General features: G+C 41.5%; 1 protein-coding gene across 10 annotated transcripts in view; it reads right to left on the bottom strand.

Annotated features, from left to right (window-relative positions):
* The window catches only part of MSRA (methionine sulfoxide reductase A), a 391,817-nt gene that overhangs the window by 124,328 nt on the left and 253,672 nt on the right, over nt 1-13,817 (bottom strand). For all 10 annotated transcript variants that reach the window (XR_011536611.1, XR_544638.2, XM_070607443.1 and 7 more), the window contains one exon: nt 6,556-6,660. Coding sequence is in view for 8 of the 10 variants with exons in the window: in XM_070607443.1 (XP_070463544.1) it covers nt 6,556-6,660 (105 nt within the window). In the remaining 2 variants the exon portion in view is untranslated. The remainder of the gene's footprint in view (nt 1-6,555; nt 6,661-13,817) is intronic.

The following is a 13,817-nucleotide window of genomic DNA, read 5'->3' as shown; positions in this document are numbered from 1 at the left end:
AAGTGTGTCAGCAGAAAACTTGAGGAGCCTTCTATCCACCAGCCTCACCAGTACCACTACCATCACCACCACCACCACCACCACCAGCAGTTTCATCACAGAATGACAACAAAAACAATGCTAAAATCTTTCCAATTAAGAGGAAGTATAAAAGAATCTACATAGGAAGAAAACCCACACTTGAGTAGATGGAGGGTAAATATTTTCCCACAGAAATCAAGGGCAAGGTGGCTATAAAAATAAATAAATAAATCTGGTGAAATTGTATTGTTGTGTTGAGAAGAACATAACAATGCCTGGCGTTTGCAGGGTACCCAACCATTTTCAAGTTATTTTCACATTATTTTATTTAATTCTTATGATAGCCCATGAAGTAAGCTGTATAGATATTACTATCCCTTTTTCATAGATGAGAAAACAGAGGTTCAGACTGGGTAAGTGTCTTGGTCAAGGTCGCCAGGTTGGGAAGAGGTCCAGCCAGAGCCAGAACCCAAATCTAAATCTCAGGCTCTGCCATGTCCCTGGAGACCAGGGGGAGTTTGGGCACCACATGGTCAGGCATGTGCATGCTTCAGTCTATCCTCAGAAGCCTGGAAGAACTATTTTGTCCCACGAGTAAGACAGAAAGCCAGAAGAGGACATACTGGTTTAAACAGTAGTATCTGAATGCTTCAGCAAAAGTACAGGTTTTGTGGTAATTGGTAAATTAAGAGAAAAGACTATTCCATTTACTAGCCAAATGTATAATGATGCTATTAGGTCTGTTACTGCATCTGATGATAATTCATTGAGTGGCACTCTCCCAGGATTCACTTCATTTTGGCTGTGGAATAACAGGTCTCTGGCCTACCTATATCTTATAGGTATACTTTCTGTACTCTCTGATAGCTCTCTTATCGGCTTTGCTTCCTTCAAGATGGTGGACCATAAGGACTTCCTCCTTCCCATTAGGGAAGATACCATGAGAGCTACCTTCAGTATTTTGAAGGAGTAAAGAACGTGCAGAATTTTCTCTGTCTAGTCTATGTCATAAAGATCTGACTTAATTGAAAGAGAACTCTAGTTAAGCTTAAATTCTTGCTGTTTCTACTATAGTAGACCCTTGACATTAGCAAGAATCCCGACATTTGGAAATATCATTCTAGGATACCGCTTCTCCCACAAAATGAAGGAAATTATAAGTAATAAGTGTAAATGGCTCCTTCAAATCCTTAATGACTTTATAAATAAGGTACCAAAGTCTTTTGACGTGCTAATTAAAATACATTTCTCTTGAGTCATATTTCTGTTGAGAATCATGTGTTTCCTGGGCATATGTTCACATCAAAGGTCAACGCCTTCTCAAATTCTACCAAAGTTTTGTCTTTTTGTCGATAAGCAATTCTGGTACAGCAAAGAACATTCCTCTAGCAGTTTGAGGAATCACTTACTCTTGTTTCTGAAAAGAACCTACAACGGGCTGTTGCTTCACAGACCAGAGTCGCCACTGAGTCCAACACGCTGCTGTCTTCCGAAACATCCATTTTCCGAGTAAGAGCAGTCAGTCTGACAAGCCTCGACTGTCCTCATCTGCTCTGCTCAGTGGGTGCTTTTCTTTTCTGGGTCACTTTTCACTGGGAAATGTGACAAGAGTCACTAAGCCACTTTAAGTAGAGAATTAGGAAGTTGTCTCCTCATGCAAGGGAAACAAAAGAAAAGTAAACAAATGAAACTACACCAAACTAAAAAGCTTCTGCACAGCAAAGGAAACCATGAACAAAACGAAAAGACAACCTACCAATTGGGTGATGATATTTGCAAACATATACCTGAAAAGGAGTTAATATCCAAAATATATACAGAACTCAACAACAAAAATAACAAACAATCTTATCAAAAAAATGGGCAGAAGCTTTGAACAGACATTTTTCCATAAAAAGATATACAGATGGCCACCAGGCAAATAAAAAGATGTTCAACATCACTAATTATTAGGTAAATGCAAATCAAAACCACAATGAAATATCACCTCACACCTGTTAGAATGGCTATTTTCAAACAGACAAGACATAAGTGTTGGAGAAGATGTGGGAAAAAGGAAACCCTCGTACACTGCTGGTGGGAATGTAAATTGATGTAGCCATTATGGAAAACAGTGAGTAGATCCCTTTAAAAATTAGGACTAGAACTACCATATGATCCAGCTATCCCACTTATGGGTATTCATTCAAAGAATATGAAAACGCTAATTCAAAAAGATATATGCACCCCTATGTTCATCGCAGCATTATTCACAATAGCCAAGACTTGGAAACAACCTAAGTGCCCATCAGCGAATGAATGGATAAAGATGTGGTATATATATATATATATGTGTGTGTGTGTGTGTGTGTGTGTGTGTGTGTGTGTATGTTGCCATTTGCTACAACATGGATGGATCCTGAGGGTATTATGCTAAGCAAAATAATCAGATGGAGAGAAACAATTACTTCACATATGATTCACTCATATGTGGAAGATTAAACAAACAAACACATAGATATGGAGAACAGACGGTGCTTACCAGAGGGGAAAAGGGGAGGGGGAAAGGCAAAAAGGGTAAAGAGGGTCATGTGTACAGTGATGGATGGTAACTAGACTTTTGGTGGTGAACACGATATAGTCTATACAGAAGTTAAAATATAATGATGTACACTTGAAATTTATGTAATGTTATAAACCAATGTGACTTCAACCAAAACAAAAAAAAGCAATTGTGGACAGATGGCCAAGTTCACCTGTAGCTTAGCTGCCTCCTGCTGCATGCCCATCCTTCAGGGAATGGGCTTCAAATTCTTCCCTCAGAAAAATTACACATGACAATATGTTTCAGACCTTCAGAGTTCCCTGGGAATATTGAATCCATTCACACCAGAGTTCTTCTGAACTTAGGTCTTTGGCTTTTAACATTCTAGTGTTAATGTATACTTGTTTTAATGATTTCAGGTTAATATTTTGGTCTGTGGTCTTACATTTATCTGAATGCTCACTTGATCTCAGTATATTGGGATTAAACTATTTTCTTCCTATAGAAACATATTTTCCCTATAGAGGAAAAAAGAGGCTGGATACTGCTGCTTATCCCAGTCACCCAGTGACTTAGCTCCACTGAGCAGAGTACCCAGACTATAGAGTAGACACAAGATCAAAGTTGTTGATGAATGACTGTCTTCCATAGTAGTTTAGAAACATTGAGAGGGGATCTGATACGTTCTCATGCCATATATCTCAAAGCTTAAAAATCCAATTCTGAATTACCAAGGAACCCCCTAATCAAACCACCAACAGAATTTGAAGAAACAATTTTTAGTGCCATCCACTCCATGTCTGAGTCAACAGTAAAACTATTAACCAAATGGCTTTAGATCTCTGACTCATATCGCCAAATGAACATGGTTAACAAAGACTTACCACATATAATGAGCACAATGATTGTTTAAGTTGAATAAGTGGATTACTTAGGATTTTTCTTGTTGTTGCAAGTAAGAGAAACCCAACAAACTAGCTTAAGTTAAAAAAAAAAGAGGGACACCTAGTAGGTCTCATAGTTTGAAGAGCTACAAAGAAAGCTCTCAGAATTGAAGGACGAGCTGCAGAGTCTCCTGAAGTTTCTCTCTTCCTACCCCTCATCTCTCAGTGTCTCCACTCATCTTCCACCTCGCGTGGACAGCCTCTTTCCACAGACAGAGCACCTCCACCTTAGCACCCCCAGCTAGATGAGAACACTTTTTTCTCTCATACAACAGTCCCAGGGAAGGACTTAATTGGTCCTGCTTGGGTCACATGCCTGTTCTTTGGATCAAACTCTGTTGACCACAGGAAAAGATACTGTGGTTGGCCAAGCCTATGTCATGTGATCACTCTTTTGACTCTATTTCCAGAAGGGTCATGGGAAACCTTACAAGGCAGAAAAAAGATTGTTATCATGGCCCATTACATTGAACTATCCAAAAAATTAATTTTAATAACAATGTGAGATCAGACATCTTGTGACTTAACATGTGTGACCATATACACTGCATCAAGCATTATTCTAAGCAGGAACAAATATATACAAGAGTAGAAAAACTCTCCTCCTCCATGTGTAATTTGTCCAAAATATCAGCATAAAAAATAAGTCACTCAACAATCATATCCCATTGTCCATAAAAACCATCATTGGCAATGTCGTCTTTTAGCTTATAGAATCGAAGCTCAAATTTAACCAGATGACCTCTGAAGTTTCTTCCAGTCTATGAATCTATGAACCCCCTGTTAGAATAAAAATACCTCTGGAAGACCAGTACAGCAACCTACTATACTATGGGACAGTGTTATGGGCCCCCCTCCAAATTCATATGTTAAAGCCCTAACCTCTAGTACCTCAGAATATAACCTTATGTGGAGATAGAGTCTTTAAAGATTATGCTATAATCATGTCAGGTCATGTGAGTGGCCCTAATCCAATGTGACTGGTGTTCTTATAAGAAGAGGAGATCAGGACACAGACAGGCACAGAGGGAAGACCATGTGAAGACACAGGGGGAAGATGGCCATCCACAAGCCAAGGTGAAACCAACCCTGCCAACGCCTTCATCTCAGACTTCCAGCCTCCAGAACAGTGAGACAATACATTTCTATTGTGTCAGCCACCCAGTCTGTGGCACTTTATTATAGCAGCCCGAGCAAATTAACACAGACAGTAAACCAAGAATTTCAAAGAGGACTGAGGCACAGCTGAGACAAATTTGACATGAGGGATGGGGAGAACAAGAGGTTCTTTTAAGGCTCTTTCTAAGGTAGAATGCCCCCTGAGATTCAGGGCCCGTGCTGGTGACCTAATTAATTGAGGTGTACAGGTAAGGATGTGATAAAATGGGTAAGAAGTCAAGAGAAGTAAAGAGAGAGAAGTCGAAGACAGACTTCTCTCTCTTCAAAATTTTCCCTGGGCTAAGCACAAGGTGACTCTATCAGGACACGGCATTATGGCTGGCCAGGCCAAAGGCCACATACCCAACCTTGAAGGGCTGTGGGGAGCCTGTCCCTACATGACTTCAGGCTTGCCTGGGCTCCTGGTACATGTCTCCAGTGAGAATTTTGGAGCTCTCAACATCCTGTCCTGATCCTTGGCTTTGGGAGCCAAATGACTGAAGGGCTGCTCCATCTGGATCAAAGACTTAACAGCATGAGCTCCTGGACGTCACCACCCTTCTTTATGATTTTCAACAGTCAGGCTTCCTGTGGGGCCAAGCCTGTCTAAGCCATGTCATGTGATATGACAGTGCAGCAGTCCACACTGGGGGACATCTGAACCTTCTGATTACAGTATCCTTGCCCTCTACCTCCTCTACCTCCCCTGCCCCATGCCTCATTGCTCTCCCACCAGGGACTCGTCCCCCCATGTCAAACCAGACTTCACTGTAATGGAAAACCTGCTCCTGGCCTCCTTTCCTGGGCCCTCACCCACCCTGGTGGATTTGCCTAGATCCTGGACCTGCCTTTCCTTGGCTCATTTATTATTTTGCTTTTCTTGCATTAGCTCTGACCTTTGCCCTCTGGCAAATGACCCTGGCATCGGGTGGTTCTTAGAACCAGAACTCAAGACTACCAATCTGTGCTGCTGGGGTGATATTAAGGTTCCATCACAAAGCACAATGTACATTGGAGAAACACATCCCTTCATCAGGAAGCAGCCAATACTGTATACCTGTTACACAAAAACCTGACACCAAAGGGAAAATATTTTTGTTAAATAGACTGATTGCTAAACGAACAGGGCTTGTGAAAATCTCATCTATTATATAGGACATTTCAGTTCACGAGCCTCGTAATATCAGATCATCACATTGGCAAAGCAGGGCTTGTAAGGCTGTTGGGATGAAATCCGGAAATTGCTCCATTATTGACTACTACAATGGTATCTGCCAACATGGGATTTTTGCTTGTATGTGCACTGAAATAAAATTTCTGGCCACCATTGTTTATAGCTCCAATATATTAATATTTCCATAGAACAAATTCCAAAGAAGACAAATGAAATATTTAAATAACCCAAGTATTGTGGACCCACTGAATACTGCATTTTACGTTTATGTTCTTTTTTTTTGTTTTATCACCCATAGACATTAAAAAAAAAAAACAAAAAACCTGATAATGTCTAAAGATGAGAAAGGCTAAATTCAGGGAAATAAAGGAACCATAAATCAGGAAAACTTTGGAGCTGCTAGAAAGACACTTTAATTTGGTAGACAAAAGACTGCATTAAGGAGGAATAATGCAATAATCAAAGGTGAACGAATCTCTATTGTCTGGAGTCTTTCTCTGTGGGAATTTTCCCACCCCCGACAGCTGTAAGGGGGGAGGGGCGCCGACTGGGGCCTCGCCTTTATTCTCTCAGCCTCTGTCTCCCCAGCCCCTCCTCTTCCTCGTCAATAAATGTCTGCAATCATATTCTTGAGCTCCTGTGTGATTTCAAGGTTCATCTCTTCCATGCAGCTCAAACACTAATTATCCCAGCTGTAATTAGTAAGATAATTAAATACTGGCTCCCTCATCTACCTTGGGTCGGGTCATGATTCTCCCAGAAGACCTTGAGCAGTTCCTCAAAGCTGATGCGTTCTGGCTGGTACACCACTCGGACTACTTCTGCATGGCCGGTTTTTCCTTGAAAGAAACAGAACATACAACCAAAATTTACTGACAACATCCATTTATGTCAAGTTATGTGTTTCAAAAAAAAAACACTAGACAAAGGCTAAAATTCTTTCCTCTGAAGGAAGGGTGCGGACGTAATTGTACTTGAACTCACGGTCTCATCGAGTCTCTGTCGCTGGTTCTTTTTCCATGAACACATACAGCTGTCCCCTAGCAAGCTTCCTGAGGATGATGATTTCTCTTCATTGTGTTCTAATTTTTTTTTTTTAATTTCATGAGAAAACAAGCTGGGGTTTTCATTTTTATAATCTCACCCTTAGGAAACCTTACGGATCCAATCTGACATAGTGCTTGAGATTTGAAACTCTGCAAAGGGGACTGAGCCAATTTATTTTTATCATCACCGCATGCTGTATGCAGTAAGCTCAGCTGCACTCCAGAGTGAGATGGTGCCAGACAGAGAAACCTGTAAAGAACAGGCTCATACCTTACTCACAATAGAAAAATTCACTGAGGGAGGGATATATTTGCTGTGCTGTTAACTCTGAGGCAAGGGTCAGGTTCGTACACCCAGCGGGGTGACGTTTCTCAGCCTAATTCCCTCCATGGTAAACAACTGCTATAGCAATGGTCTCTCGGCAGCGCCCACCGTTGGCACACCCATCCTCAGTGGTGGTCCCCAAGGTCCTGTGGATCAGGAAGTGAGTATTTGCAGGACCCCTTGCACCTATGGAATTCATGCTCTTCCTTATTTCACAGTGTTAGAACATGGTAAATAATAGAACACATTAACATCATCTCTATATTTAAATTTGTCTTCCATCTCTTTTCAGTCCCCTTATGTGTAGTACAGAATTTAGCTTTGCCCAAAGTGATATCTAGCCTTTGCTTTGGCCTCTAGAAGGTAACTTACAGCATACTTGATAGGAGTGTCCTTCTTTAGGATAGAGCTGGCCACACTAACAGTTTTAGGGTGGGGGCTGGCCACACTGAATCTTAGGGTAGGGTTGGCCATACCCAACAGTCTTAGGGACAGGGCTGGCTATTCCAGAAAGATCAGCCATGTGACTGAGGGTGAGGGCTTTGGATAACACATTATCAGTTGACCTGGAGCCTGAGATCAACCATATGGGCAATCAATCAATCATGCCTGTGTAATGAAGCCCCAAGAAAAATTTTAGACACCAAAGCTCACACAAGCTTCCTGCTTGGCAATACTCTTTGCATACTGTCACACATGGATGCCAGGAGAGTAACACATCCTGACTGCTCGGGAGATGACAGAGAAGCTTTGTGTTGGAAGCATTCCAGACTCTGCCCTGTGCGTCAATTTCTTTGGCTGATTTTGATCTGTATCCTTTCCCTGTAATCAACAGAAACTGTGAGGGTAACAGCTCTCAGTGACTTCAGTGAGTCTTTTTAACAAAGGATCAAAGCTCACAGTAGTTTTGGGAATCTCTTGAACAAACCCCTTAGTTTACAAAAGTGTGTTCCCATATGTTGGTAATCTCACCTTAATTCTCACAACCACCCAGTGGTGCAGGCAGGGAAGGTAGAAATACCCCATTTTACAAATGGGGAAACTGAGATACACGTCAGTTAGATTTGCCTAAAGTCACGTAGCTAATGAATTTCTGGACCCTAACCTGAAAAAATACCTCCTGACTTCTTGTCCAGGATTCTGTCCAATACAAGAAAGCAAAGGGAACAAAGTGAACACGAATCCAGAAAATGAAAGAAATCTACACATTATCTTTAATTTTTTTTAATATTTAAATTTATTTCTGATTGTGGAAACAACAATTGGAAAACAATATGAAGCTTAGAAAATGTGTGGAAGTCTCAAAAAGAAAATAAAAATCACCTGTACTCCTACCACATAAGTACTATCGATATTTTTTATGCATCTCTTTCAGGATACACATACATACATGCACACACGCACTGCCACACGCAATTTGTTTTATTGTCATCATTACATCATGTTTTTTCCACTTACCAGCATATTGTATTTTCCCATATCACTGAAATTTTTAGAAAATACCATTTATAATGACTACATAACACTCCAAAGATGATTGTACTATGACTTATTCAATTATTCACTGACACTGGGTATTTAGACTGAATCCTATTCTTATCCATGAATGTAAATATTTTTCCCCATTTCTGAGGCTGCCTCAAGCCATAGTTATAGAAATGGAATTTCTAAATCACTGTTTAGAAACATTTTTAGGTTTCTTGACACTTAGTGCCAAACTGCTATTCAGTAAAGTTGACCCAATTTTCTCTCCCCATTAGCAGCGTATTTAAAGGCCAATCTCAGTCAGTTTTACAATGCTGTTGTTTTGTTTTGTTTTGTGTTCGAGGAAGATTGGTCCTGAGCTAACATCTGTGCCCATCTTCCTCTATTTTATATGTGGGATGCTTGCCACAGCATGGCTTGTCAAGCGGTGTGTAGGTCCACACCCAGGATCCCAATGGCAAATCCTGGGGTGTTGAAGCAGAGTGTGTGAACTTAACCGCTATACCACTGGGCCGGCCCCACAATGTTTGTAATCTTTACCAATTTATAGCTAGCAGATAGTATCCTCTCATTTTATTTTCAATGAATTTAATTATTAGTGAGGTTTTTTAAAAAAAAGTCATGTTTATTAATTTTAATTTCTTATTTGTTCTTTTTTGTAATGTCCTTTTTATTTGGGGTTAATATTCTTTCTATTAATTAGTTGGTCTACATAATTTTAAATCAAATACTATAGTAATGTAAGTTAGCATCTAAAAAGATTTTATGCTAACAGACATAAAAAGAATGATGAGGGGAATTACAGGGAAAAGATACATTAAGTACAATGATCACGTTATTGTAAAATCACTTTTGATTTTTAAAATCTTATTATTTTGGGGGGCTGGCCCCGTGGCTGAGTGGTTAAGTTTGCGCATTCCGCTGCAGGTGGCCCAGTGGTTCGAATCCTGGGCGCGGACATGGCACTGCTCATCAAACCACACTGAGGCAGCGTCCCACATGCCACAACTAGAAGGACCCACAACGAAGAATATGCAACTATGTACTGGGGGGCTTTGGGGAGAAAAAGGAAAAAAATAAAATCTTTAAAATCTTATTATTTTGTATTTTGAAATGTTTGAATGACAACTACATAAGAATTAAAACTCTCTGAACATTAAAGATGTCAATAATACATTACAAACATGACAAATACATTTGGTAAGAAAAGCATAGAAACCACACTAGAAATATAGGCAAAAGATGTAAACAAGCAATATACATAAGAAATAAATGTAAATCAAGACTGAAAAATGCCCAACATTTTTAGTGCTAAAAGCATATAAATGCACACTGAAACCATTAATATATCATCTCATTACATTTTATAAAACTGCTTAAAAGCGTACCTAGTGCTGATGGGGACACTGTGAACCTGGAGCCCTTACTTCGCTGGTGACAGTGTTAAGCGACTCCACCCTTTGGAAACCCCACTGGCATATGTAGCAAGAGCCATAAAGATTCAGATAAAGATTAATTCGCCTTCACTATGTGATCTAGGAAATCTGCCTCAAAGACATATCCCCAAATAATAGAAAAGACATACACATACACAAAAAATTCACTCCATCATTATTACAATGGTGGAGCACTATAAGAAACCAAAAGTCAAACAAAAAAAGAAACAAATTATGGTATCGTCACATGATGAAATACCATGTAATCAGCAAAATGCAATGTCCTAACCCTAGTAAAAGCTGCGACTATTTATTGAATGCTGACAAAATGGTGGGCACTTTACGTATTTGATGTTCTTTAATGCTCCCAACAATTTTTTTCCATTGTCGAAAATACACATAACATAAAATTTACCACCCTAACCATCTTTAAGTGTACAGTTCAGTGTCATTAGTGCATTCACATGGTTGTGCTACCATACCCCCATCCATCTCCAGAACTTTTTTCATCTTGCAAAATTGAAACTCTGTATCCATTAAACACTAACTCCCCATTTCTTTCCTTCCCCCATACTCAGACAACCACCATTCTAATTCTGTCTCTGTGAATTTGACTGCTCTAGGTAGTTCGTATAAATGGAATTACACAGTATTTTTTACTGGCTTGTTTCACTTAGCATAATGTCCTCAAGTTTCATCCATGGTGTAGCATGTGTCAGAACTTCCTTCCTTTTTAAGGCTGAACAATATTCCACTGTATGTAAATGCACATTTGGTTTATCCATTCATCTGTCAATGGACACTTGAGTTGCTTCCACCTTTTGGCTATTGTGAATAATGCTGCTATGAACATGGACGTACAAATATTTCTCACAGTTTTACAAGAGATGTAGTCCCCATTTTAAAGATGACAGAACCAAGGCCTCTCCACAGTTTCCTCACACAATATCCCATAGCCAGTCAGTGGTAGGACCCAGTGAAGAGCCAACCAGGTTTCAACCAGAGGTGAAGCTCAGGCTCATTCTATGACACTGAGCCAGGCTCCCGAATATAGACACCTGAAGTTACCACGTGACAACAAATGTCACATAGGCAGTGGCTCAGATGAGAAATCACAGCTGTGGCATAATTGACATTCAGGCTGTCAAGACTATTTTCCAGAATTAGGCTCTTCTTTTGTGACAGCAGTATGGGGTCAGGAAAGATTTCCCTTCACCAGCAAACACTTTCAGACCTAATCTGAGCACTGACATTATTTGTGGAGAGGTTTAAAGAAGCTTGGTTGTTTAAAAGAAACTACTACCATTAAAATTCAAGATCCATCTGCATTGACAAACAGTTTGGAGAAGCCCTCATCAAACTCACCTTTAAGTTTCTTTATTTTATTTCTCCAAAGTACAAGAGCCTGTGTAAAAATACACAGTGCAAATGATCAAAAGGATTAAGGGGCTAGGAACCACTCACAGAAATGCCCACTCCTCCAGGAGCTCACCAACGTGCTAGACTAATTTGATTCCTGAGACCAATCCGCAAATACTTTCTGGTGCTTCCAGAGATAAAAGGCTGTATGTTAAAAATACTTTGAATGGTTTCTTCACATAACGTCGTGCAAATAGCATGATAGACGTGATGTGCAAATGTGCTTGTTAACAATTCACAGAGGCATTACAGGTGCTTCAACATTGTTGTTCAAAAATACTTCGAAAGGAAAAATGGAAAGGATGGACATCCTCTCTGAGCATTTCCCTGCATAGCTTTACCCTGTGACCCCAAAGGAAGGTGAACGAACACAGAGGGGTAGATCATGGGCCGTCATTCCTTACCGGACAAACAGCCCAGGAGAAACCCACGGAGTGTTCCAGGCGCAGAAAAATCAGGCATTCTGGAGTCATCTAGAACTTTGTAGAAGCAAAGTCATCCACAGAACCAGGTATTTTTAAAGAGGACCCCAAGATAAATCAGCCAATTTTTAAAGTCCTATGTCACAGCTTTCCATTCCACGGGGAAAATGTGATCTTCAACTCTTCCAGGCTAGCGTGATTAGCTTTTGCTACTGTTGGGCTAGTGAGAAGAGAAGACAAAGCAGGGAGATGAGAACAGAAGAGAGCGGGGAGCTGGTGAGACCCAAGGGCGGGGGCAGTGCTGTGCGCTGGTGAGGAACACCCACTCAGGAGCCAGGCTCCCAGGCTGCCATTCTGGCTCTGCCACTTGGCAGCTACGTGACTTTGCCAGGGCCAGGGAGAGAGGAAAAACCTGGTTCAAATCAGAGGTCCCTGGCATATGCACCACGGTTTCCCTGGGGGACCCACACCTATTCTCAAAGGCCCTTTGTCTACTAAGCCACTCTCTGCCTCAGTTTCCTCATCTGCCAAGTGGAGAATTAGAATAGTGCCTGGCACATAGGATATAAGTCTATCTGACTTTCTCTGTCTTATTACAAGTTGTATTATTATCATTATTCTCTACTCAGCTGTGAAGGAATGAGAAGAGACAGGAATTAGTCACAAGTAGTAACTTAAACCATAGTTCTAACAAGTGGCTTAACACTTTTTGACTGTGATCCTGAGTCTCCTACTTTTTCAGATGGAAATATAAGTAACCTCAGCGACAGAAGAGTGACCACGATTACCTAGGGCTGAAGTGGGGAAGAACCGGGCAGGAGTGCCGTCTTCCACACACAAGTGAGAGGTTTCGACTGCTATTTCCCTTTTGTGTTTCCTTCAAATGGACACCCCTCCCCCCATAAGGACTAAACTCCAGGAGAAAACACATGACATCTCTGTAAGCGTCTAATTCTGATTTTATTCATCCATTCCTTCTAGAAATATTGGTTGAGTGTCTCTAACTACTGACCCAGTGTGGAGCTGTGGTCCCGGCCAACACATTCCAACCCCGATGAGGACTACAGTCTGGCCTCCAACCACAGCCTGTGCGGGCCCAGATTCTCACTCTTGTGATGAAGTGGGGGCTGAGGGGAGGAGACTGTATTTTTCACATGTGAGTCCTCACTTTAGAATCAGAAATAAAAGACAGGGGTTTAATGAGAGAGTGCTTAATTGGGGTAAAAATAAGCCTCCGGAAGCGGGGCTCCAGGAGTAGAAGCTGAGGCTGGAATCGTGCCTCCCCGGAGAAGCTGTTTCCTACTGTGCCATGGCTGTCAACAGTTTCCTTTGGACAAGAACCTTGGTCCATCAGAGTCAGAGGGACCCAGGAGAAATTGCAGAGCCCACCTGAACCGAGAGGAGCGGAACCCCCCACTGTCTCCTGGGCTGCAGGCTTCAGAAGGCAAGGCCACCTCTCTCAGGTCAGAGCCAAATGACCACAGGTTGGCTGGCAGCAGGGACAGGTGGTCAGAATCACACAGCTGGCACGATAAGCAAGTGAGACGGGAGTTGAGAGTTAATACTCCAAATTCTCTGTAGAAACAGTGCTGCTCCCCAACAGGGTGGGCCCATCAGATGCAGAGGAGATTTCCATAAGGAGAATGAGCAGGGCCATCTGCACCAAGCACAGCTGGAGCCCATGAGGGGCTTCTAGGTGTATGCTCATCTAGACGGACCAAGAGGGGCTCCAAGGCCGACGGATCAGAGCAGCCCAGGCCCGCTTGGTCTGTGTGGCTTCCCACGTCCCAGCGTGTGAGGAAAAGAGTGGGAATGAGAGCAGAACTCCTGCCTTCTGGCGGGGGGCTTGGTGGAGAAGAGAAA

The sequence above is a fragment of the Equus przewalskii genome, chromosome 2, assembly GCF_037783145.1.
Source record: "Equus przewalskii isolate Varuska chromosome 2, EquPr2, whole genome shotgun sequence".
NCBI lineage: Eukaryota > Metazoa > Chordata > Mammalia > Perissodactyla > Equidae > Equus > Equus przewalskii.
Note: the sequence above shows the minus strand (reverse complement) of the source record. Positions and strands in the feature narration are given on the sequence as shown.